Here is a 24,548-nt window from a genome sequence, read left to right as displayed (position 1 = left end):
TACAAGTAAAGTAAAGTAAGCCTTTATTGAAATCGTATCCCAGTTGGGATCTTGATCATAAAGTACAATAAAGGTTTTGCAAAAACAACAATGAAAGAGTATATATAATATATATATAAATATAAATATCTATACATGAGGTATAAGTATATACAAGTCAAAGAATTCACTTGTTTAGGCACAGTTTTTACTCCAAATGGCAAGTTTAACCCTTTCAGGCCTAAGGGACTGGTCAGTTTCTTCGGCCTGGGGGGGGGGGCGGTGGATTCATGGGGGGGGGGGGGTCACCCTGTTTTTGACTTTGGTGATGGGGGGGGTCACCATGTTTTTGAAATGCCCAATAGGGAGGGTCAGTGTGTTTTTGAATTTCGACACAGGCTCATCATTGCCTAAAATGCATCGTGTCAGCCACAAATTTCATCATTCAGTTGCATTTTCGGCGCGCCCTTCGAATTCGGGCGCGTACCTTTAATAATCAGACATATTTTCAGCACGCCCAACTTTAATATATCAGGCATACATATATCAGAGATATCTGTATGTTCAATATTTTTCAGCGTGCTCTTCGAGCTTTAATATATCAGACTCGAACTTTAATATATCAGACATTTTTCAGCACGCCCTTCCTGTGTATGACTTTAGGATATACAAGAAATATATATCAGAGGTATCAGGATGTTTCATATTTTTCTCCGCGCCCTTTGGGCGCAATACTGTAATAAATCAAAGATATATGCCAGAGATATCTTGATGTTTGCTAAGTGAAAGTGAAAAGCATGACAAATTCCTGATACTTTTCTGTTCTCTGTATGAGAATTCAGTATGAGAAAGCAACATGCACAAATATTTCACAATATATATTTGATACAGTGACTTATTTTAGAGATAGAAAAATGACAAGATATCTTTCGTTGTCATTAATGCAACTGTTTTCCTTTGTGTCTCAGGTTTTCTGTAGAATGATGCTTTTTTATGACTAAAATAACAGTTAAAAAGGGCAGTTTTTGTCATTATTAGCTGTGCTTTTATTTTTTCAATGTTACAAGAAAAGGTCATCTCAGACACCGCACACATCAGATTTAGCGAAAATGTCTCTGTATGGCTCCTCAGGAGATTTCATTGGATGGCTGGAAAGTCTTAACACCCATCAAATTTTTGATTTACTGCACTTTCCTCTTTGATATTAATGATTGACATCCATTTCTGTTCAGGACATCTGGTTAAGCATAGAAAATGTGAAATACATTCACAACTCATTCAAAATGTACCCTACTGTATTCAAACTTCAAGATTGACACTTTGAAATTCCTATCTTACAACTGACGTGTCAACAATTTCACTAAAACACAGTATAACTGTTAAAATATAAATGTATGTAAAATATAAAATATATATATATATATATATATATATATATATATATATATATATATATATTATGTCCACCTTTTGTTTTACCGTTGTTGCGTGCGCAGGAGGTGTCACCCTGTTTTCGAACTTTGGGATGGGGGGTCACCCTGTTTTCAAATTTGGAATAGGGGGGGTCAGCCACTTTTTGACGTCGGCAAAAAAATAATCCACCGGCCCTCCAGGCCGAAGAAACTGACCAGTCCCTAAACCCCTATATATAGGGGGTAGCTCTGGTAAGTTACCAGAAAGTCAGGCCCGGAAGGGTTAAAAATTACCAATCAAATTTAAGAAAGAAAGCAATGAAGGCTTTATTCAGTATTTAGGGACTGGTTAGTTTCTTCGGCCGGGGGGGGGTTTTCACCCTGTTTTTGACTTTGGTGATTGGGGGGGGGGGGTCACCATGTTTTTGAAATACCCAATAGGGGGGTCAGTGTGTTTTTGAATTTTGACACAGGCTCATCATTGCCTAAAATGCTAGTGTCAGCCACAAGTTTCATCATTCAGTTGTATTTTTCGGCGCGCCCTTCGGGCGCATAACTTTAATAATCAGTCATATTTTTCAGCACGCCCAACTTTAACATATCAAGCATACACATCAGAGATATCTGTATGTTCAATATTTTTCAGCGTGCTCTTCAAGTTTATTACTTTAAAATATGCAAGACAGTGGGCTGCAGTTGAGGAAGTTGATGTGGAATGCCTCTCTGACTGGCTGAGCAAAGTCAGAGATAAATTAAGATCACGTATTTCACATTTCCGTTCTCACAGTAAAGATACAAATACTTCCTCAGTATTAGATGACCCATCGGTCAAAGCATGCCTCGATGCTTTACACAACGAATATGTTGTAGTTCCTGCAGACAAAGCTTCAAACAACATTATCTTTGTCTGTACGTAGGTTTTATTATATCCAGTGTATAACAGATGAATTAAACCTGCATTCAGATAAGAGTAATACAACCTACACTCTTTCCTCCCTCACTGATGAAGTATTTTTTCAAACCATTCATCTGTGCTCAATGAATTTGGCATTCCTTTGAAAGAGAAGGACAAAAACTGCCTATGTTGTATTGGATACCTAAACTGCACAAAAACCCTTACAAACAACGTTTTATTGCAGGATCAAGCAATTGCACTACCAAACATCTGTCACAATTATTGACTATAATTTTAACAACCATCAAAAATGGTCTTTTTCGATATTGTGACAAAGTGTATGAAACAAGTGGGTTGAATCAAATGTGGATACTAAAAAATTCGAAGGAATTGTTGCTTGATTTAAAAGTCAAGAAAAACAAGTTCAGCTCAATCCGAACATTTGACTTTTCCACATTATACACCACAATTCTCCACGATAAACTTAAAACAAGGCTGTCATCTCTTGTTAAACAAGCTTTCCTGCATAAAAATGGCAGTAGAAGGTACCAATACATTATCATCAAACATATGACAGGTTATTTCAGTAACAACATGGATGCCCAGCACAAATACACAGATGAAGAAATTATTAAAATGCTTAATTTTTTAATCGACAACATATTTGTTTAGCTTGGCGGTATGACATTTCAACAATCTATCGGCATACCAATGGGTACAAATTGTGCACCCCTTCTTGCAGACTTATTTCTGTATTCATACGAAGCAGAGTTCCTACAGTCTCTCTACAAAGCAGGGTCTAAAAAACTTGCAAGGCGTTTTAAGAACACGCACAGATATATCGATGATCTGATTAGTCTAGACAATCCAGACATATCAAATAACTTACATCATATTTACCCTGATGAGTTGGATATCAAAGAAACAACAGAGGGTAGGAACTCTGCTTCATATCTTGATTTGTTCCTACAAGTGGGTACTAATGGGCTACACACTAAGCTGTATGACAAAAGGGATGATTTCGATTTTGAAATCATAAATTATCCCCACTTGTCAAGTAATATTCCATCTGCACCTGCTTATGGTGCGTACGTGTCTCAACTTCTCAGGTATTGTAGGGCTTGTGATTCCTACACTGATTTTCAACTGAGACACAGCTCATTGGCATCAAAATTACTGAGACAAGGATACACAAAGACTCGTTAGGACTTTCAAAAAGTTCTACGGTCAATATGACGACATTGTGGCCAAATATGACACCTCGGTCACTCAAATGATTAACGACAGTATTCCCGGCTTTGACTTATTACAGTGATTCATATCCTGTATCTTTTCATACAATATTTAGACAATTTTGGGACCAATCCTGACGGGTGTAGCATGCTAGCAGGGTACGCTTACCCATTCCGGACACCTGGTACCACCACTAATTATCAGTGGTTCAGGATGGTCCTACTTAAATTTGTAAATCACAATTGTCCCATGGACCTGGTAATATATTACCTTGAATGGAAATGATTATTGGACCAGTTTAATGTCAGATTAATATATCAGACATTTTTCAGCATGCCCTTCAGGTGCATGCTTTAATATACAAGGCACATATATCAGAGATATCAGGATGTTTCATATTTTTCGGCGCGCCCATCGGGCGCCTATACTTTAACAAATCAGAGATATCTTGATGTTTGCAAAGTGAAAGTGTACATTATGAAATCTGCATTTCATGTGAAAAGGATGACAAATTCCTGATACTTTTCTGTTCTCTGTATGAGAATTCAGTATGAGAAAGCAACATGCACAAATATATATTTGATACAGTGACTTATTTTAGAGATAGAAAAATGACAAGATATCTTTCCTTCTCAGTGATGCAATTATTTTCCTTTGTGTCACAGGTTTTCTGTAGAAAGATGCTTTTTCATGACCAAAATAACAGTTAAAAAGGTAGTTTTTGTCATTATTAGCTGTGCTTTTATGGTTTCAATGTTACAAGAAAAGGTCCTCTCAGACACTGTACACATCAGATTTGGCTAAAGAAACTCTCTATGGCTCCTCAGGAGATTTAATTAAATGGTTGGCAAGTCTTAACACCCATCAAAGGTTTCTGATTCACTGCTTTTTCCTCTTTGATATTTGTGATTGACATCCATTTCTGTACAACAGTTCAGGACATCTGGTTAAGCATAGAAAGTGTGAAAAACATTCACAGCTCATTCAAAATACAGCTTATTCAAAATGTACTGTATTCAAACTTTAAGATTGACACTTTGAAATTCCTATCTTACAACTGACATGTTAACAATTTCATTAAAACATAGAATGACTATTTAAAATATAAATATATATGTAAAATGTAAAATATAATACATATATACGCATATATATATATATATATAATAAATATATATATATATATATACATGTATATATATATATATAATATATATATATTATATATATATATATATATATATATATATATATATATATATATATATATATATAATTTATGTCCTTCTTTTGTTTTACCTATGTCGTGCGCGGGGGGGGGGGGGTCACCCTGTTTTCGAAATTTGGAATAGGGGGGGTCACCCTGTTTTAAAAATTTGGAATGGGGGGGGTCAGCCACTTTTTGACGTCGGCAAAAAATAATCCACCACCCCCCCCCCCCAGGCCGAGAAACTGACCAGTCCCTTAATATAGAACATCCATTTTTATAGATGAAAAAATGGTTTCAGGCTCCTGCTGTCTGCATATTAGTAAAATTATTTGACACACTGATTGTCCCTACTCTGTCATATGGATCAGAGATTTTGGCAAGTGAAATTTCAAGTGATGATAATTTTCTTGCAAAATTGTTTAGTTCATATTACAGATTTGTTTTGAGAGTTAGCAAATGCACTCCTCTTGCTGCAATTAGAGGAGAGCCGGGAAGGTTTCCATCACGTATCCTTCTCACCATATCAGTATTGAAATATTGGTTCAGACTTACATGCCTTTCAGAAAACCACATTCTTAAGAAAGCTTTTAATGAAAATATCAAATGTGAATCCAGTTGGATTAAATTTCATTATTAGGTAGTTGTTGATGAGTCAACTTTATGATAAAAAAAGACTGGTAATGGTAATTACGTACTTACAGAGTGTTTTAATCAAACTTTATCATGGAAAATGATTTGCATAATATTTTTTACTTTGACCATGAAGCATTGTGTTACAAAGTTTCATATTAGTGATCTCAATTTAGAAATTGAACTAAGGTAGGAGAAAACTACTAAAATTCCCTTACATGAGAGAGTTTGTCGTAGATGTAATATGAATGAGTAGATGATTAATATGAATGAGTAGATGATTAATGGCATCTAATTTTCTCTTGTACTAATTTTACCAAGGAAAAATACAATTGCTTCCTCCAGTGACTCTGCCCTGACTCTGGTAATTTAAGATATTTTGCAAAGTTGTTTACTCATGTATGTTCATTATTGCATTTATTGCATTTACTGACACAATTCAGTTATGTAATTTTCCCACTTTGTACTAAGAGTACTGCACTTTACAACACTCTCTGATAGTGTATGTTGAGTACTAATAAAATGTTAAATGTTAAATATTTAAATGACTGAAAACATTGCATAATCATGGAAGACAGATTGTTTAAAGGAGACGTGCTAGCAGGGACATAGGCATATTTTATTGATATTTAATGTTAAGGCTTATTAAAATTGTTGTTTTCACTCACAGTATTGCGTGGAGTAAGTTTACAAAAACTGTAAAAAATCATTGGCCCTGAAGGAAGTAAACTGGTCTGATCCTCTGGTCAAATCCAAATATAATTCAGATTTTTTCATCCGCGCTCAGTATAGGGGCTTAGAATTTTTGATTGAAAAAGTAATAAGACACCACTTCTATGGGGTGAGATTAGTGTCAAAACAATTATGTTAACATTATTTCATTATGTTTACATTTTTTTTATTTTTTATTTTGTTTGCTCTTTTATTGCCTTATGTTAGCATTTGTATGTCATTCTTTCATTTTGTTTACATTTTTATTTCATTTTGTTTACATTTTTGTTTTACATTCTCATTGTATTTGCATTTTTATTTCATTTAATATGTTTGCATTTTTTCATTTTTTCATTTTGTGTGTATTATTATTATTTTACTATGTTAGCATTTTTACGTTATTCTTTCATTTTGTTGACATTTTTGTTGCATTATGTTAATGAATAAAGTGTCAATATAACAATAAAAATGCAAAATAAGAAAAACGACAAAATGTAAACAATGAATAAAAATGCAAACAAAATGAAAGAACAAAATAAAAATTTAAAAATAGTATACTAAAAATGCAAACAAAATTAAGGAATAAAATGAAAATGTAAGCATAATATAATAAAAATGCAAACACAATGAAATACAAATGCAAACACAATGACAAAAGGAAATAAAAATGTATACATAACTAAATGAAAATACAAACAAAATGAGAAAACGAAATTGTGTAAACATGATGAAATAACGTTAAAACAAGTGTTTTGGTACTGATCTCACCCTTAACACTTCAACATCATAGCATCAAACTGTTTTTTGTACCTTTTCAAGGAAAGTATATGAAGATGACTATCAAAACCAAATGTTTTGGCAACTAGTCTCAGTGCCCAAAATATATATGAACTCAGCGAAAGTTTCAAAACAAACACATAAGGGAGTGTTCAGAATTTACTTCAAGTGGGACTGGAGGATTTTCAAGGGCATCCATTTTCCCTAAGAAAAATTAGGGGGCCAGACAAAAAGACATACATGTAGAAATGTCAGGAAACATAGTAGGAATATTGTCAGTTTCATAAAACTTCCACAAATGGTCCACTGAAAGGTGCTTTATTGAAAGATATAAAACAAATACCATCGTACTATGCTTGATTTTTAAAAGAGAATCATAATTGTATGTTTTTCTTTGAAAAAAATCACTGATGCAAAATTGCTGACTCAGCACTTTTTCACAATTTTTATTACTTTAAATAAGGTGGCATCTTTGTTATTGGATGAATAACTTCATACATGATGTTTATACCCAAATACTACGTGTAGACGATACTTAAAAATCAAGAATGTAATGAAATGACAATATTTTTATCCACCATGGCTATTGTTTTCTTTGAACAGGTCAAATTTGTAATAGTCATGTGTAGAGCTCAAAATCGTGGGGTAATGGATAACTAAATGTAAATTATCTCAAAAAGTAGATTGGGAATAGTCATTTTACAAGCTAGTACAATATTTCTAGAAAATGACAATATTCTTGGTATTGGGTAGTCCCCACCCCACTGTCAAACATTTGCCAAGTTTTTTAATTCATTTCCACCCTTGGGAGATACTTCTGAAAAAAGTGAGACAACTTGTCAGTCAGTGAACACACCCGGCTTTGTATATTATTAGTATGTTGTTTCTTCCTCTGAGTACTTGCTACTAGTAATGTTAAAACAACTTAGCAACATTTACAGCCAAAGTGTTTGATATAGCCCACTGATATAACAAAGTCTGGGACAAAGTAATTGTCAAAATAATATACTTATGATATACAAAGTAGGGTGTGTTCACTGACTAGACAAGTTGTCTCACTGTTTTTAGAAGTACTCTCCCATCGGCAAGAAGTTGTGCGGCTCCGCAAAAAACACTTTAAAAACTTAGAAAATGTTTGACTGTGGCAGGTACAGACATTTACGGTGGGGGACTACCCAATACCAAGAATATTGTCATATTCTAGAAATCACTTATGTTGTAGCTTATAAAATGGCTGTTCCCAACTACTTTTGAGATAATTTACATTCAATTATCCATTACCCCGTGATTTTGAGCTCTACACATGACTTTATTGCAAATTTGACCTGTTCAAAGAAAACAATAGCCATGGTGGATAAAAATATTGTTTTTCATTACACTCTTATTCTTAAGTATCGTCTACACGTAGTTTTTTCCGATATAAACATCATGTATGAAGTTACTCATCCAATAACAAAGATGCCACCTAATTTAATGTAATAAAAATTGTGAAAAAATGCTGAGTCAGCACTTTTGCATCGGCGATTTTTCAAAGAAAATCATGAAATTATGATTCTCTTTAAAAATTAAGCACAGTAACATGGTATTCGTTTTATATTTTTCAATAAAGCACCTTTCAGTGGATCATATGTGTTTTATGACACTGACAATATGTTTTCTGACATTTCTACATGTATGCAATCCGATGCAATGACTAATTTTGCATAGCCCCTGGGTTGTCTTCTACCTTATGCCAAGAAAAATCACTATTTGCACCAAACCTATTATTATTTATCTTATTGCAAGGCAAAACCAATCATTTTATACTTTCATTCTGGGGTACCATGCAAATCCTCTCTGTACTTTTGACAGTGCAATTTGTGTAAATGAACATAATACAATGTAAGTTTTCTCACTGATACACGTGATACACAATGACAAGCACATAATTCAATGAGAAATTGTCAGACTACATAATCAGCAAAGTGATATCTATCTTTGAAGTTTAATGGGACACAATTTGCAGGTCTCTAGATATTTATGGAAAGTGAGATGTTACATTCACGATTCCAGCATACATTTTTATCTGATGATGCTGAATAACTTGCAGACTCACGGTGAAAATTGGGGAAACCCAACTAGTTTTTTTCAAATTTGGTTGCCATAAAACAAAGTGGCTGACACTGAAAACAACAATCCTGAGAAATATTTCAGAACCTTTGTTGAACAGAACACCTTATCCATAACATGAATTCAGATAATGTATATGTTATATTTCTGCTAGTTCAATTCACGATTCAATGTTCATAAATGTAGATAACCCTGGATACATCAAAGTTCTCATTTTGTCAGCAGTACATCTTTTTATCAGAGTTGACAGAGCATGCATATTTCACATTCTTTTACAAGCTTTAAAATAGTCATGATGTACATATTTTAAGATGATGGAACAAAACATGTTAATTTGTTTTTTGGCCTTTTCTGCCAGCCGTCACTGAGAAATCCTTAATCATACAAATCACAACGAACGGGATTCTAAAGTGTTAGTATCATTACGCAATATGTGAGCCTACCCACAATTCGATTCATACACAGGGAGATCAATTCTTGACTACGGCAAATTTCTTGTGTACACAGGATGCTATGGTCAATATTTCAACAATCTGGCACCATAATATTGATGCACATGATCTTCTGGATGCACATACAGAATTTTTGGAAAATCAACCCCATATACTGTAAATTGAGAGTTCACTAGTCAAAGGTCAGAGTTTAGACTACTTTCCAATGCCACACCTGTTTGATTGTCATTTATGATATTTCTCCATGAAAAGAAATCACAGAATCTAAAATCTGATTTAATCAAAGCCTGTTGTACGGAACATAATATGACTGAAAAGAATTTATCTCTTTGTTGCACAATTAAACAATTTACATTTCCCACAATGAGTATGATAAATGTGACACAGCCATGCATAATTCTATAGATCAGGACTTCTGGGCAATTATTTAATTGATGTGGTTTTTTTTCCGTAACCCCCCTACAAGATTGTGGTATTTTTGTCTGCCGCCCCCCCCCCCAATTTTTCTTGGGAAAAATGGGTGCCCCCCCGAAAATCCTCCAGGCCCCCTGGAAGTAAACTCTGGACACTCCCTAATTGTCACAGAGTTTTAGAACTCGATTACACATTTTGATCCAACAAAGATCAACAAAAAACTTCTTCAAACATTTCAAAAGTTTACAAAATCAGTGACTGCATGCAACTTCAAGTTTCACATCGCATGATTGAGCTAGGGTATTGTTGTTGGTGAATTAAATTATATGTCACTGCAATTCCACGTGGTAATGTCGTCATTTAGTTTTGATACTAGCAACGCGTACATCCTACGGTACACGCGTACTGTACATGGCCAGTTTATAGCAAGAGTTAGAAAATATCTTTGTGAAAAATGCAAAAATATAATCGTCATTGGATAATAATACATTTTGTGTCAGGATTTTATAACTTCAGAAGTCGTATGAAAGCCGAGACGCGAAGGGAAGTACGGCTTATTGTACGACAGCAGAACTACGCGTATGTATCCCCGCCCCACCGCGGCCCTAGCTCCGCTACCTTAATTGCTGAACACCAGATCTTACCACAGTAGACTTGTGATTGCCATGTTTGGCGCGCAGAATACGAAAACTCCCGCTTGTCCGTCTGCAAATTTATACATTTCCGCGCGTAAACTTCACTTGAGAGGTCGAAACTCCTATGGTCATACCACGCCAGGGGAACACACACCGATACACTAGTAACATGTCGAGTTTCACTTTTCGTCGTTAGGCGTGGGTAATTCTCCGGGGTAATTCTTCATTCAAACTGCGAAATGATGATAAACATACAAATTTGCGATTTATCGCAGAGGTTAAAAGTCAATCAAGATGTGCCAACTTTAAGCCATTTACTTGTTTTCATTCGGCATCATAAAACCACAGAAGTGCATAGGGTAAGCAACAGGGGGGGGGGCACGTATCAAGACGTTCGAAAATGGTGTCAGGCAGTAGATGAGCGTCATTTGATGACACCCTAGACCAATCGAGTAAAAAATACAGAAAGGTGCAAATCCGGCCAAAACATCGAAGAAATTATCACAGGAAAATATTATAAATATAATGACATACAAAGTAGGGGTTACCAACTTCAATTTTGTTTTGCAAATGTCACTGTAATTAACCATTCACGACCGGTGCCTCGAAACGGGGTACCGACGACTTATGGAACATTTAAACTTTCATCTCTCTCTCGAAACTACAACGAGAGTATAAAGAATCGCATTTTTAGTCAAATTTCGGAATTTTTATCAAAAATTTCTATACCACCATATTCCTGAAATCGTAGAGAACCTGGAGGCCCTAAATAACGTCATTCTTCGATCTATAGCGAGGATGGGGCAAATAAAAAAAAGAGATTAAAACCGTGTAAGTCGGAAAGATTTTATTATAGCCTATAGGAGTATGCAACGTTTTTATCGTGCACGATATATGGATGCACTTCATCATCATAGCTGCAATTAGTCAAATTATACGATGTCGGTTATGACAGATATGTTTTAACTTTAACTTTAATCATCATTGTACCTTGGTCGTGTGGGTCCCATATGACCTTTGAGCGTAGTTCCGACGGCCGTATACATTTTTAAAAGATCACTGTGAGAGAAATAGTAGACGTAGGGCCCAGGGCTAGACTGGAAAATCCATCGCTTGAGGACGCTCTCTGCGCCGAGCGTAGGGAGGGTCCTCGAGCAGTCTTAGCCTAGGGCCTGACCCAATTCAAGACCAAACGAAAAGTTCAAAATGTCTTGTATTACTTTCTCATACTTGGACTAACTGTTCTCATAAAAAGTACAGTAAACATTTTTAAGTGCAACGAATAAAGAAATTTACCCCTCACTCCGCATTCAAAACGATGTAAGCATGCTCAAAGGAGCTTTCGCCGTGTATCGAACCACAAGCAACTGCGGTACTTATCGAGGATGGTGTCAACGCATGAGGCAGAAAGTCCCTATCATAGATTCTAATTTCATCTTACTTATTTTGTTTCTGGCACTTAAATGTCAATAGTTCAGTAACCATAGTCCGTTTTTTATTAGGCCCTATATGGAAACTAGCTTTTAGGCCTAATAGGTTGACAATTAAGGCGACTGGGGTCGGTGCACCTGGTCATCACATGTGACAGAGAGCATGACAATAATCAGTGCTGGATTTAAAAAACATAAATTTAACATAACACTTTGACTTGAGTCATTCTAAATTAACACAATCTGTAAATCTGCAAAAAAAATTAAATTTCACAAGGTTGGTCTTTGTCTTTTGAAGGTGTCTTTTTGGTTTAGAAAATATACTTTGCGTTTAAAGGTATACAGTCACCTGTAATCTAAATATGCCCATATATGGTCAAAGGGGCGTTCCTTGGTATTCAAAATGCCCATATGAGGGCGCTGTTTTTAAAAAGGCGGCCACCCGCTTAAAATCTGTGATTGGTTAGATTTTCTCTTTCCATGGTAACTGTGGCAAAATTGGAAGGGGTAACGGTATGCCTTTAAATATTAACGCCTTTATATCTTTCTAAAAGATATAAGGGCCTTATAAAATATATCACGAAACTGTCTATCACAGGATAAGACCCTCTCGTTCGATATTTTCAAATTCAATATGCTCTTTGTATTTAACTTTTATTTAACTCAGGTTTACGTACAATGGCGACTGTAAAAATCAAACCATGTCTGACATCGTATTTGACATTGACTAACTCAAATTTTTGGCTACATTCAATGATACAAAATGCCTAAATATTATGTGAAGCTGGGAAACAGAGATCTGTTGCCGGTCAAAGGCTGTAGTGAAAGTGGTGCGATTTTCATTTTTCTTTTTCGTTTTTTCTCTAACCACCTGCTATGAGATTATCCGCTTGCAAGACACTTTCATATATATTCTTATATATATATATATATATATATATATATATATATATATATATTATATATATATATATATATATATATATAATATATATGTATATATATATATATAATATATATATATATATATATATATATATATATATATATATATATATATATATATATATATAGTTGTGATACCAGTGATATGTAGGTATGATAGCGTAACGGAGAAGGAATTCATTGTTTTTGCACACGAAAAAAATGATTTGATGCAGGACTGAAAAAAATTCCGTCTCGGTAATATGAAAGAAACGTGCTGCCATGCCGACTTCCTCCACCCCACCATCCAGATAAAATAGTTGTCCCCTGGGGATGACCTATGATTTTAGAATTCAGGGATGCACCAAATGACCTTTGGAGAGGTTGCCTCGTCAATCTAAAAACAACATGAGTGGATGAACCCACTCAAAGAAAAATTTCTGAATGTGGCAAATCTTTTTTCTGTCTCCTACCCAAGATGCTTAGTTGGTCATTCTGATGACCCTAAACGACCTCGTATTCGTTGAGTAAAAACTAGGTCCGAGCATTAATATATTAAATTCTTATCACAACATACCTCCCAAACACCAGGATGTAGGGTCATAACGGGCCGGGAAAATTATCAGTTCAAATATCATTTAAGTTAGGGATAATTATCATTTAAATCATAGTCCCTCCGAGAAGAGACTTTGTTTTAAATGTACTTTAATTCATCGTTCCATTAATTTTTACCAGTGCTGAAAGCATGTATGTTTACCAGGACTCTCGACTGAAAGATCCGTCGCTCGAGGACGCTCCCTGGGCGCCCTCGAGCGACGGATCTTCCAGTCTACCAGGACTCAAACTTCACCCGATCAAACATTGATTAAAATCTCTTTAGGTCGAATAAAATTCGACATATACTACAATAGAGATGCACTTTCAATGCAAATCGCACACACGTGATTACAATGGTTCAACTTTTCGTGAACTCCACTGTATCACCTCATAAAATTCTGCATGCCAACATATCAACATACCTGTCATTATTTCTTTTAAGTTTTTACTGCCTGAATGATAAAAGCAATATATCAAATTAAGACTCACATGATGACGGTTAGGGTCTTTTTTACCCTTCGTATGGTTGTTGGAACAATGACGCTGTGGCCGTTTGTCGTGCATAACCATAACAGTTCATCAACAATTAATCAGCGGTGGATTTGTACATCAAACAACATCCAAGGAGAACTGTGTCTGTGATCAAACCGGTAGGTTTGAATTCAACCTATGTTGCCTCGCTATAACTATAAAAATCTGGTCGAAGTCTGACTCATAATGGTTCTACAAGATGTTAGACTTTGGAACGTCATTGGCTGAACTTCTAAAATATGTTACATTTTCGTTTACGTTCCTCTTGTTTTGTAAAAAATGTTGCGTAAACAAACTGTACATATATCATTGCCATACATAGGTTAATCAAACGACTGGATATGGTTCGTGTATTTCAGAAGGTATTACCCAACTCTTTCCAAAGGCGAATTAATATGAATAAAAAGTGGAGAGTATGTGTGATAGGCGCGGGCGTCATTGGTCTTAGTACTGCTGTGAATATTGTTGAAAATATTCCGGATGCAAAGGTGACAGTAATTGCAGAGAAGATGACTCCAAACACGACCAGTGATGGCGCTGCAGGTATCTGGCTACCACCGAACGCTCTAAATGACCATGAGCTTGGAACAGACGTGAACAGAATAAGGTAATAAAGACACTCTGCGATTCCAGAGAAGTCGGCAAACATTATCTGGGGTCAAAGGCCATATTTTATGTCATTTACAATCACAAAATCTAAAGTCTGATGGTCTTGTAAAATGTTATCATACTTCAAAGAAATTGATATTAATGTGTATGTGGTTTTGGACTGTATGACCTTATAATGTAAGGCAGAACAGGAATGAGTAATCAGATACGTTATATTGCGTCTACCCATTTGTTCTTGTTTTGTCGCGTATCTGCCCAGAGACATTGCGAGGATCGAGAATTATAATACAGATTTTTCAGCAATGGTAAAATCACCAAAACTTGAAATTTGAACTTTTAGTAGACAGTGCACGGTTATTGCATGTCAATTCTGATGAAAACTATCGGTCCAAGCACGAATGCAGGCAAAAGTTTACCACCAATGGAATGTTCACTTCTTCGATCGGACTCGTGATTAGGATAGACCAAGTAACATTGCGTGAACGAACAACACCTTGAGGGAAGCTTACAAACCTAGTCTCGACATAATGTAACTCTTTGAAACCAATAAATATTTTAACAGAAAAAAATACATACCGTTTGAGATGTACCAAAACAACATGTCATCTATGTCAGTGTTGGTTTCTCCCCGTACGTAGAAAGTGGTGCATAGAAACTCGCGAACACCTTGGAAACTTATGCAGAAGTTCCGAGGCAGGCAACGCGGGAGTACAACTCCTCACTGGATACCATCTCTTCAAGACCAAGAACGACTCTAATGAGGTCAGTAAGGGTACTAAAAAGTGCATCATACGAGCGCCTGAAATGCATCGGCCTAACCATACCTTTGAACTGAGTTGTATACCAATGCATGTATTGTGTTCGTGGCAGATGACGGGCCGGGGAGCTAATATAATATTCTACAAATCAATCCATAAAGTCACATGATAGGACTAATGATATTATAAGAGTGAAACGTATATCTCCTTGGCATGTTTGCGTGTCAGTATTGCTTGGTTTCTTTCCCTCTTTTTATGTATCTATTTATTCATTTCTGTCCATCCTTCCCGCCCGCTTCATCCATCCATCCATCCACACACCTACCTACATACAATTTTGTCGGTCTGTCTATCTGTCTGTCTGTATGGTTGCCTGTCATATATCTACCAAACAATCGCCCAATCGAGAATTGCCACGCTTAAAACATATCTTTAAAATGTAAACTGGTAAGCTTGTCTCAAAGGATGAGAGTTTCCCCTCAGTTTAAACTAATTTCTACGTACTATTAAAGTTCTCATTTTATAATTTTATCATGATATCTTTCCTTTCTGAATATCCAACATTCGACATATCTAGACCAGTGAATTCATTTTTTTTCACATTTGACATATTATTATCTAGACCGGTGTTTTCCTATTTTTTCCTGGTAGCACATGTACGATACCGAGTTATTCCCTAGGTATAATTTATTGTCCGAGGACCAGTCGAAGCCGTATTCAGAATACAAGTAAGTTGTTAGTAAGTTCATTGCTATATTTTTCAGCCTTTTTTCGCGAGAGCAGCACAGGACACCCTAAAATATGTTTTAATTTGCATTTTTTGCAACGCCAATATGTCCTGTTTACAGCCTGCATTTACTGGTTTTGTCAGTCATAAGTTTGATTATCAATATTGTTTTGAACTTGACATTTTTGTAAGGCAATTGCAATCGATTATGTACTCAGGCCATTCATACATTAAAAATCGTCGATCTAGACGTAACGGGAGACGTGATTCCTACTGTCCCGCAGTCTTATTTGCAAGCTCTGCATATACGCTGTATGCATGATACGAATGTATTAAATAGCCAATGGTTTGTAATACCAGTGGAATAGCCGCCTCAATGGCAAGAACGAAACTAACAACAGCGCCTCAATGGCAAGAACGAAACTAAACTGTTGTATAAGACTCGAACCCTATTGTATTTGCTCACCATGTAGCACTATACACTTTGATAACTTGACGGATTTATGTAAGGTATTATTAGGTTCGCGTTGCTTTCACTCTACACTCGTTATCAAGACATGGCATTGAACATAACACGATTTAAAATTTCCTACTGTATAAACTGTGTGTGTTTCTGTTTTCCCTAGATATGGGTCACATTTCACAACCTACCTTGCAGAATGCCGGAGATATCTACCCTGGCTGATGAACAGGTTGTAAAGTGTTCGCTGTGTTTGATGACTCAATTGAAAAAAATTATGTTCGAAAGTAGGAATTTGAAAACCCGCTACCTGTAAATCTTGAAATTTGTTGTCCTCAAAATATCTTCCTATTCTCTCCTGGTTTTCGCTGAATTCTGCCCTCTGAAGGGATATTGGCTTTTACACAGCATTAGCAAACAATTCCTTTGTGAAACATTTGACAAGTAAATCAAATTTTAACAGTCATTTTGATCCCAGCCATTTTCAAAAAATTTGTAATATTACAAAGGGAATTAAACAGAACAAGTCAATACAATGTCAGAGTTGAAAACATTAACCCTATGCATTAATTGGATTACTCTGTACAGCTTATGTGAATATTTTAGTGCACATGTGCACAGTATCCACTGTTTTCACTTTTTCGCATGGGGCTGCGATTTAATGTTTGGGCAAACATTTAATCTTCATGTTGTTCAAAATTGCACATGCAGTCTCAGCTGGTAGTTAATAAGAAGTGTATACACACACCTAAATTAGCACACTCTCATAAACTTATTTTAGTTTGAAAGTATAAGTAAAAAATCATAAAAAATAATGCTAAAAGATACAGTTAATGGGGCTTTAAAAACAAAAAACAAACCAAACAGAGTTGTATACGAAGTAGCAAGAAAGTTGTGGTTTAGTCTCTTGATCGCACTTGTGGGATTTAAAGTGTAAGTTTTCGTTAATTTTTCCACTGAAACAGTCCAAAACAACAGAACTATACTCTTAGTGGCCTATGAAAAATACTATAAAATGCCAAATCTACACGAGACAATTGAATCTGGTTGAAACTTGTATATTTCCTAAAAAGCTGACAAATTTTGAACCTTACACTGAGAAGGACAATAATTATTATTGAAATATCTCTTTGTTCAAGACAAAGGGTTTATAACATTCAAAGGACACGATGGATAACTGTCTTTTTTATTCTCCGCTGATCAAAAATAGTAAAAGTGCTACATAGTCAACGAACCGTTATTTTTCACTGCATGTATACATGTAGGTTTCTACGCCATGGTGGAGTACTGCAAGAAGGTAAGATAAAATCGCTCGAAGAATTGATTGGAAAATTTGACATCGTTATCACCTGTGTCGGCGTAGGAGCTAAATCATTGCTTGGAGACGAATCAATGGTGGCGGTCAGAGGTCAGCTCATCAAGGTGAATGGTCACTCACTGTATATCGTCAATTCACAGAGTTGTTGATCGATCCTCGACACATGCTCAACAAGTTTTACTTTGTTTACTTATTTATTTTCAGGTGAGCGCACCATGGATGAAGAATTTTGTTCGAACCTTTAGCAGTTCTGAAGATGCATCGGATATGTACATATACCCAGGGTATGTGGCTACGGTACCTGACAAGTGTCATGTGTCTGTCAGTCAATCTGTCTGTCTGTCTGTCTGTCTGTCTTTCTGTCTGTCTGTCAGTCTGTCTGTCTGTCTGTCTGTCTGTGCCTGTGTGTATAGTCAATCTGCGACAGTGTCTGTTTAATTTACATGTACTTGATTTGTGATATGACTGTATATTCCACGTGGAATTCCATGTACTTGGTTTTAATAGCATTGCTGCAGAGTCTGCGTATAATTTGTTTGTGTTTCATTTACATAGCGTTGACGTTGTAAGTCTTGGTGGAACCTATCAAGTGAATAACTGTGACGAAGAGAATGACCAAGGAGATATAGATAGAATCTCAAAAAATGTCGCTGAAGTAGTTCCGGCTTTAAAGGTGTGATGCTGAGACACAATAGTATTCGTTTCTGGAGTGCCCTGAATGAGTATAACGCGATGTTGTCATCGTTAGATCCAGACAAAACATAAACGGATACTTGTGTTTATTTTATTCATTTTTTGAGATGTTATTCTGGATACTATTTCAAGTTAAATACATTCAAAATGATTGCGTCATCATATATTGTCTATTCTAGACTAGCTTTATATACCAAAAATAGATATTTTCCCAAGATATTTGGCAGTACTTTCGAACTGTTACCACTAATATTACGATGATAATAGGGAATCAAATGTCAGCGAATCCGACCACAGGCAGTAGGAATTATCAGACTGACGACTCGTCGAAAGTAAATTAGAGTTTAGTAGGTAGTCTTGTCATGATATGATCATCAGTTGTTGAACATCTCTTTCGATTTCTGCAAGACTTCGGGTATGTGTAAATAAAGAGGAAAATGCTGTATTCTCTGAACAAGTCGGAGGTAACCCATTTTCATTTCAGAATGTAAAGCCGTTGTTTTGCTGGACTGGCATTCGACCTTGCAGGAAGAACGGTGTTCGACTGGAACTGGACATGGTAGAGTACGGAAAAGATAAACTACCGGTATGTTTTATCACTTTTCTTCTCCTTGTCTGTGGTATCTGTGGAGTAGCTTCCGTGGTGTAACGTACACACCAAAGTGTGCATTTGATTTTAATTGCGTATTTGGATTAATAATTTGCAGCTTACTTTCTGGTTGATCGTAAAGTTTAAGCTATGGTTTTGATTAACGTTGGCATGAATCGGGTGATTATAGGTTATATGGTCACTACATCGAGTGTGGTACAGCCGGTCTCAGAGTTTTTCAGCAACATAATAAACTCAAGCCACTACCAACGAAACTTGTATCGTGATATACTGTTCCTTCACCCGGCAGGTGATACACAACTATGGACACGGAAGCTTCGGCATCATCGTCCATTGGGGTTGTGCTTTGGAAGCCACTGATCTTGTCAGGAAATGTTTGTCACAGTTGCGACTGACGTCACGTTTGTGAATTCAACACAAATCAAGCAGACTGTGTAGCCAAGACACTTATTCAAATATTTGGTCGTTAAAACGCGTGTTAATCTGCTGAAGAACCATGACGATTCGCCGAAACCATCCGTTATGTCTTAGCAATGAGCACACGGAATCAGGAAGCTTCATGAAGTGTTGGTTTGTAAAAAAATGAACACGTCTATTTGATTTCGAATGTCAGTTCATGTTGATTCGATTAGTGTTGTAAAGAGCTTAGATGGTAGCATCAAATTGTTGATTTCATTGTGTTTTCGAAAAGGGTTATTCTAGAAAGCCGTAAGCGGAGAGAGAGAGAGAGAGAGAGAGAGAGAGAGAGAGAGAGAGAGAGAGAGAGAGAGAGAGAGAGAGAGAGAGAGAGAGAGAGAGAGAGAGAGAGAGAGACTGAACGAATCTTTTTCCAACTGCGATCTTCATCCAAGTATACTTTATACTTATATGAGAGGCACAATCTAAAATCGAATCGGCCAGAGTTTGAACGCTACAGAAAATATCTACATCATCAAAGGTAACAAATTAAAACTATTAAGTTGATCTGTGTCAAAGATTCTTCGGTAATTAAAGCATTCATCATACAGCATATCTGCGACTGTAAGGAGAATGTTAACGGCAGAAAGCAAATGCGACCTTGTACACCAATCTTCAAACTTTTAAGCAGTATCGTCAATAACTCGCCAACGATGGATCGTCTGTCGCACTTCATGAACTCAGATTATAAGTTTTGGTATTGCTCGTTTCATTGCTGTAAATGAGCCCCTCATGAGGGAATTTTATTGATTTTATTAGCATCATTTCAAATGAATGTAAATACTTAAAGTTGCTGGAATGGCAAACCTATGCTGCATACTACAGGACCAACTGTCACCATTATGGATCACGTGACCATCGGTTCGTCGTTAGCAATTCCATAAATTATGCAGTTAATGTTGCAAAACAAACCAAAGTGTGATCCGTAGTCGACAGAAAATCTTTGAACAGCTAGTTGTGATAATGATATTTGACGTTTGCTTTTGTAAGAGCATGTCTATAGGTAGCTTCTAAATTGCATAATATCAAATTGGGAGAAGTGTTTTTATACACCTTGGTACCTTCATGTCCAAATTACTCTTTATGCTTGCTTTAGAATAATAATGTCTAGTTGATCGGAAGAGCAAGTTCTTGACATATTTTAAATAATCATAACAGGCTAACACTCATTAAATACATGTACACAAAATCAATGATGCAATTTTGCTATCGACGTTAGCTGATGAGTTTTAAACAAAGTGAACCAGGACAGAAACGTATGCTGATGATATGTTCCAGCTTTGAGTTGAATATAAACTTCGCATTCAATCCAGTTTCTCTAGCGCCCTCTCTAGTTTAACGAGATCCAAAAGGTTCTTCAGTCCTTTGTCAGTGGTAGCAGACGAATAAAAGAACTCCGGTGATTTGATGAGTATTGTCTTTAAGCCTCGTAAGTCTTCCCCAGTGTATCCAGAAAACCTCCCTTTCATATGTCCCAGGTTGTTTTTAATCAGCCACTGTGTGACATCGGCGTTGCTCTGTAACTGTGCAGATGTGCCTAGGGCAACCTGAGGATTTTCAGCCCGTGTGGTTACCGCGTTCTCTGCTTGCACTGGATATAAAACAAAATATCAGGTCTCAACAGTTGTGGCTAAAAACCCTTGTGCACTTTTTACATCGGTAGTATAATAGAAATAGACAATGACAGCTGATTCACACAACATTATCTAAGCAACGCATGCGTCTTGTCATTGCGAGTACCACATGATAATTCCATGGGTATAATATGCTTGAGGACATACAAACGCTATCAGTTGTCATTTTTCTGTTAAAATACGTAAATTACCCCTTTATATTGTAGGTTGAGGTTCAGATCAGGCCTGAAAGGGCTGAGTGGGTTGTGTAGCGTTTTTGACAACATAACATTTTTATCCATCAAAACTAATATAAAACACATAATAGTAAATACACCAGAGAGAAAAAAAGAAATTATCCATTTCAGTTTATGAAAAGTCAATATGTAAACAAACATGTGTACAGATCAGAAGAATGATGAAAGAGAATTAACGTAGCAAATGACACAATTACCAAGAAATAAACGCGAAAAGATAAAAGTATGCGACAGATATAATTGTAAAGGGTGTGCCTACCTTCCTCAACGAAGACATTTGTTCGTTGACGACGCCCTCTCTGGCCGAGTTCTTTGATTAGATTTTTCGTCATTTTTTCCATATTGCTCAGGTCGCTGAAGTCAAAATACAATTTTGTTCCGATCAAGATGCCAAGCCAACCGTCAGGAGCGTATCCTCTCTGCACACGCAGAGGTATGAATGGTTTGTGGAGTTTATAAGTGTATTCAGCTTCTGAGGGTTGAAAAACATGATACATAGAGGGTCAATGTTTCAGCGAGTTATGCTGGCAAGATGTCAAAAGGTCTATGAATTAGACTGATCCTATAAATTGCTTCTAATATTATTCTCTCAAATGAAGATTCTTGAAACTTGATGGCGTTACCATCTTACATCTTTAGTCGTACACGTTTGCTTGTCATTGTCTGTCTATTTGTCCTTCAAACTGTCCATCTTTCTCACTTCTCTCTGTATAGGTCTGTACTTGTTTGTTCGCCTTTCTGTCTGCCTGTCTATTTGCTTATGAATGTTCTATACCGTGTCATAGCTCGTCTGTAATATATTTGTACTATTCACGCGGAGTTTACATTACCTGATCGACAACTTGGACTGTCTTTGTATTTTTCGGACATGCAAATAAGCACTACCTCGGCCTTTTCTACCGCTCCAGCCATTGCTTCTAACGTAGAACCACCTGGGAAAGCAATGTGGTCAAATAAACGTGTTCGCAGGTGAGATGTACATGATACTTAGGATAAACTGTCTTATAAAACAAGTATATTTGCATCGAAAAAAATCTATGCTATTGTTATGTTAAAAATGAGCTATTAAAACGAGCTCAAGCACAAACTATTGAGAATTACTGACTTAATACTGTTGTCATTTGGTTTCTTAAGTGTGTTTGAATTGGTGATTTAAATTTTCACCTAAATTTTGTTTGTTCTTAGATTTGTTTGTTTGAGAATAAATTAAGAAAGAAAAACACCTTTGTTCCTGATTATGATGGCGATGGTAGTGATGATGATGATGGTGATGATGATGATGGTCACTGTGATAGTTGCTGTCAGAGATGCAGAAAACCATTCAAATGCCGCATAAGTTTACGGAGAGCATAGCTTCCAACTCATATCACCATTGATATCGAAATGGTAGTTGTAAAAGCAGTTGGTCATCTAACTTACCCATTTGTTCTATATCCATCCAAACGTTAAAGCCTGCCGCTTTCAGTCTATCTTTGATAGCAATGACTAATTTCTGACAATCCCATTGGTAGCTGATCATCACATGACCAGTCTTGACTTGGCTTAGACCGCGAGTTAACGACGTGTTTGCCAGTTCATCTTGATCTTCCTCCCTGAGTTCCCACAATGCACCACTGCAAGCTTTCTTCAAATCTTTGTCATCAGAATTCTGTAGTTTCTTCAGAGCTGTAGAAATGAAAAAGGGTCGATAATATTTGAGAAACTGACTTATCATGGACAGATCAGAAGAAAAAAGTATCAAGTCACTAGTTACTTACCATCAAGGCAGCCTTTCTCGTTGCGTATGCGATCTTTATTTTTGTTATGAAATGCCAAAGTCCAAATGGCCGTGGCTGCTAATCGCTGTTCCAGGGTTGAACACTCCGGTTGCAGTAATTGGACCAGTAGTGGAAGTACCCCATTTTCAACGAATTTTAGCTGTGTTAAAGTGAACAAGGAAATTGAAATTGTGTGAAACGTTAAGGGATAAGTACGCTGTTCAGGTATAACTAAAGATAGCAAGGTTAAACAGAGAAAGAAAATATGACATTTGAATTGGCGAAATTGGCGACTACATTGAAATTTTACTGTGGGTTATCGCAGATGATGTATGTTATCATGATCATCCATGCATGTAAGTGGCCACAGTACGAATTATGGTGTAAATATACATGTGTTCTCTACCCTTTAATCCATCAGATTTTCTTGCTTTCATATTTTCCTGTTTTTGTCCTCACGTGATTTCAAAATATGAATCTCACACGCCAAAATGCTTGACACTTTTTACAGACACGCTCGATCATTCCTTAAGCTTACTGCACTGATGATGTGCGTGGTGCAGTTTTTATTTGGACATGCAGCGAGCACTGTCGACGGAGAGCCTCTATGAAGCGTACAAAGCATTGGCCCTTACCTTGTTACCATCGTTTGCCGCTAAGTAAATTAACCCATCGACAATCTCTGTCACATCGAAGAAATATTCAGGCGACATGTGATCCTCGGCTGCTATGGCTGATTTAAGTATCATAAGCAGGAACTTGACACTTTCATCACCTGTCGAGATCTTGTCCACTTCCTCGTCCTTGATGACGTAGGCAAGAATCAAGACTGATATAGCTTGGATGGTGGCGTGCTTGCAGTTCAGGTAACCGGATAGGAGATCCACAGCATTTGCTTCGCGGAAATACACCCGGTTGTCAAGACAATTGCGGATGACGTTATGCAAAATACCCATGTTGCTTCTCACCATTCGATCTGGATTTATGAAGGAATAATCTTCCTCTCCTGTCAGATTACTAGGACTGTTTTCTGGATCTTTTAATTGGTCGAACAGGATTTTGATGATGCCCGCTTTTCCAATTTCCCGACACATCGCCGGCAGAGCATCGCTTCCATTCCACAGAACAATTTTTGCGCAGTCATAGACATACGCTGCACGCATATCCTTTTCGGAGTCGAATTTGTGGCTACTTGTTTCTAATTTGAAACTTTTCAGATAGTCAAACATCTTCAAGAAGACTTCAACGTATTTAATTTTCACTAGATATTTGGCTTGCTTGATCGTACGTTGTTTCGAAGTTGGATCCAAACATTCCGCCATATCTTCCGCGGTCTTGACTGCATCAAAAG

At 36.6% G+C, this 24,548-nt stretch overlaps 2 protein-coding genes across 3 annotated transcripts in view; one reads left to right on the top strand and one right to left on the bottom strand.

Annotated features, from left to right (window-relative positions):
• The first annotated feature begins 13,958 nt into the window (after window positions 1-13,958).
• LOC139131938 (D-aspartate oxidase-like) lies at window positions 13,959-20,978 on the top strand. 2 transcript variants are annotated; one of them, XM_070698263.1, is made up of 10 exons: window positions 13,959-14,058; window positions 14,299-14,546; window positions 15,187-15,310; window positions 15,958-16,034; window positions 16,660-16,725; window positions 17,759-17,915; window positions 18,016-18,095; window positions 18,367-18,484; window positions 18,989-19,090; window positions 19,404-20,978. In XM_070698263.1, exons 2-10 carry the CDS (start codon window positions 14,335-14,337, stop codon window positions 19,521-19,523), a joined length of 1,056 nt encoding a protein of 351 aa, XP_070554364.1. In that variant the 5' UTR covers window positions 13,959-14,058; window positions 14,299-14,334; the 3' UTR covers window positions 19,524-20,978. The 2 variants fall into 2 exon arrangements, with proteins under 2 accessions (XP_070554364.1, XP_070554363.1); XM_070698262.1 differs by having other exon boundaries at window positions 14,262-14,546.
• Window positions 20,875-24,548, bottom strand: part of LOC139131937 (uncharacterized) — a 5,016-nt gene continuing 1,342 nt past the window's right edge. The window contains exons 2-7 of the mRNA XM_070698261.1: window positions 23,833-24,548; window positions 23,198-23,357; window positions 22,860-23,105; window positions 22,271-22,372; window positions 21,700-21,912; window positions 20,875-21,161 (exon numbers count right to left, since the gene is read on the bottom strand). The exon at window positions 23,833-24,548 is cut by the window's right edge and continues 250 nt beyond it. Coding sequence (XP_070554362.1) covers window positions 20,875-21,161; window positions 21,700-21,912; window positions 22,271-22,372; window positions 22,860-23,105; window positions 23,198-23,357; window positions 23,833-24,548 — 1,724 coding nt within the window. The remainder of the gene's footprint in view (window positions 21,162-21,699; window positions 21,913-22,270; window positions 22,373-22,859; window positions 23,106-23,197; window positions 23,358-23,832) is intronic.

This window comes from Ptychodera flava, chromosome 4 (assembly GCF_041260155.1).
Source record: "Ptychodera flava strain L36383 chromosome 4, AS_Pfla_20210202, whole genome shotgun sequence".
Lineage (NCBI taxonomy): Eukaryota > Metazoa > Hemichordata > Enteropneusta > Ptychoderidae > Ptychodera > Ptychodera flava.
The sequence above is the reverse complement of the archived record's forward strand: the minus strand, read 5'-3'. Positions and strand labels throughout refer to the sequence as shown.